Below are 1384 nucleotides of genomic sequence, written 5' to 3'. Positions count from 1 at the left end.
TACTATATTTCAAACAACAGGTTTCATTGGGAGAGAAACCATAGTTATGTGTTTGGCAGGTGTTTTTTTATGTTAAAAAAAAGTTGAAAAGGTTGTGCGTGACGTTGCCCTTATCTTCAATTTTTATTAAAAATAAGAAAAATTAATTCCCTAAAATATCGGATTATGAGCAGTGAGAATAAATAAAGTAGTTTGTTGGTAAAATAAAAACAAATGGAACAGAGTATACACTGAACAGAACAGTGATAATAGAATTAATTAGAAATAGATCCCATTTTATTAATTGATTCAAACTCCACAATTCAATCCTGCTTTCCATTTGTATCCTATTCCTTCGTCGTTAAATTATCCACATTTCCGACTTCTAACTTCATTCATAAATTTTGATAAAATACAAAAATTCAACAAAATCATATTCAAAACTAAAACTAATTAAATAAATTAGATCAAAATCTGAAAAAAGAAAACAAAAATATCAAACCCAAAATAAAAATTCCATTTACAACAAGAAGAAAAAAAAAAAAAAAAAAAACAAAAGTCAACTTAGCCCAATAGACGAGTTGTTGGATCTTCACCATCATCATCAGCGTCACCGCATTCATACACAGATCCAACGAGAAGCATCTGATCCTCCAAGTACCGCTGCAACAACAAACCCATTCCTCCTCCTCTCTCTTCTTCCTCTTCTTCTACACCACCACAGCCCTCCTCACAGCGCAAAAGCCGAGCGTCCTCTCTGCCTCGGCGGCGGCGGCGGTATACGCGAAGGCAGAGATTGGCAGCGCAGAGAAGAGGGAAGGTGACGCAAAGGAAAGGCACGAGGAGAGGCGAGCACAGTAACAAGAAGCAGTAGCGGATCCGACGCGAACGGAGCCAGGAAGTGGGTGAGGCTACCATGATCTGATCAGGGTCTTCGTGTTCATTGCGAGACAAAGAGTGTAGGATTGGTGGTGGGATCACGTTTTGGGTTGGAAAGGCGGAATTCCCACATCCACATGGATCGTTCATGAGGGAGCATGTGTACAATTCTCTTATTAAAGTTTCAAGTTTTCAACTTCTCAAGTGTGAACTGAATAAAACCCGTTTTCTTTTATTTCTTTTATTGCCCTTTCATTCTTTTGTTCTTTCATTCTTTGTAGGGATTGGTGAAAGGCACAGATCCTATACCAAAAGCACTAGCTGAAATTACTGTCATTATTTCATAAAGAAGTTTAAGATTCATCTAAAATAACATTAATAAAATAAATAAATAAACAACATTATTATTATTTATTTTCCAACAATATTCGCAACATTTTATATGTGTTTCATTTATATGTCATGCGTTTGAGTCATAGTTTTTTTTTTTTTTTTAATTTATTTTGATACACGATAAAAATTATAC

At 35.3% G+C, this 1384-nt stretch overlaps 1 protein-coding gene across 1 annotated transcript; it reads right to left on the bottom strand.

The window, feature by feature from the left end:
- Nucleotides 1–340: 340 nt before the first annotated feature.
- Nucleotides 341–1136, bottom strand: LOC142621821 (uncharacterized). The gene has a single exon (XM_075795185.1). The coding sequence runs from the start codon at nt 1006–1008 to the stop codon at nt 544–546; it is 465 nt and encodes a 154-aa protein (XP_075651300.1). The 5' UTR covers nt 1009–1136; the 3' UTR covers nt 341–543.
- Between the last annotated feature and the right edge of the window lie 248 nt (nt 1137–1384).

The sequence above is a fragment of the Castanea sativa genome, chromosome 1 (genome assembly GCF_040712315.1).
Source record: "Castanea sativa cultivar Marrone di Chiusa Pesio chromosome 1, ASM4071231v1".
Classification (NCBI taxonomy): Eukaryota; Viridiplantae; Streptophyta; class Magnoliopsida; order Fagales; family Fagaceae; genus Castanea; species Castanea sativa.
The sequence above is the reverse complement of the archived record's forward strand: the minus strand, read 5'-3'. Positions and strand labels throughout refer to the sequence as shown.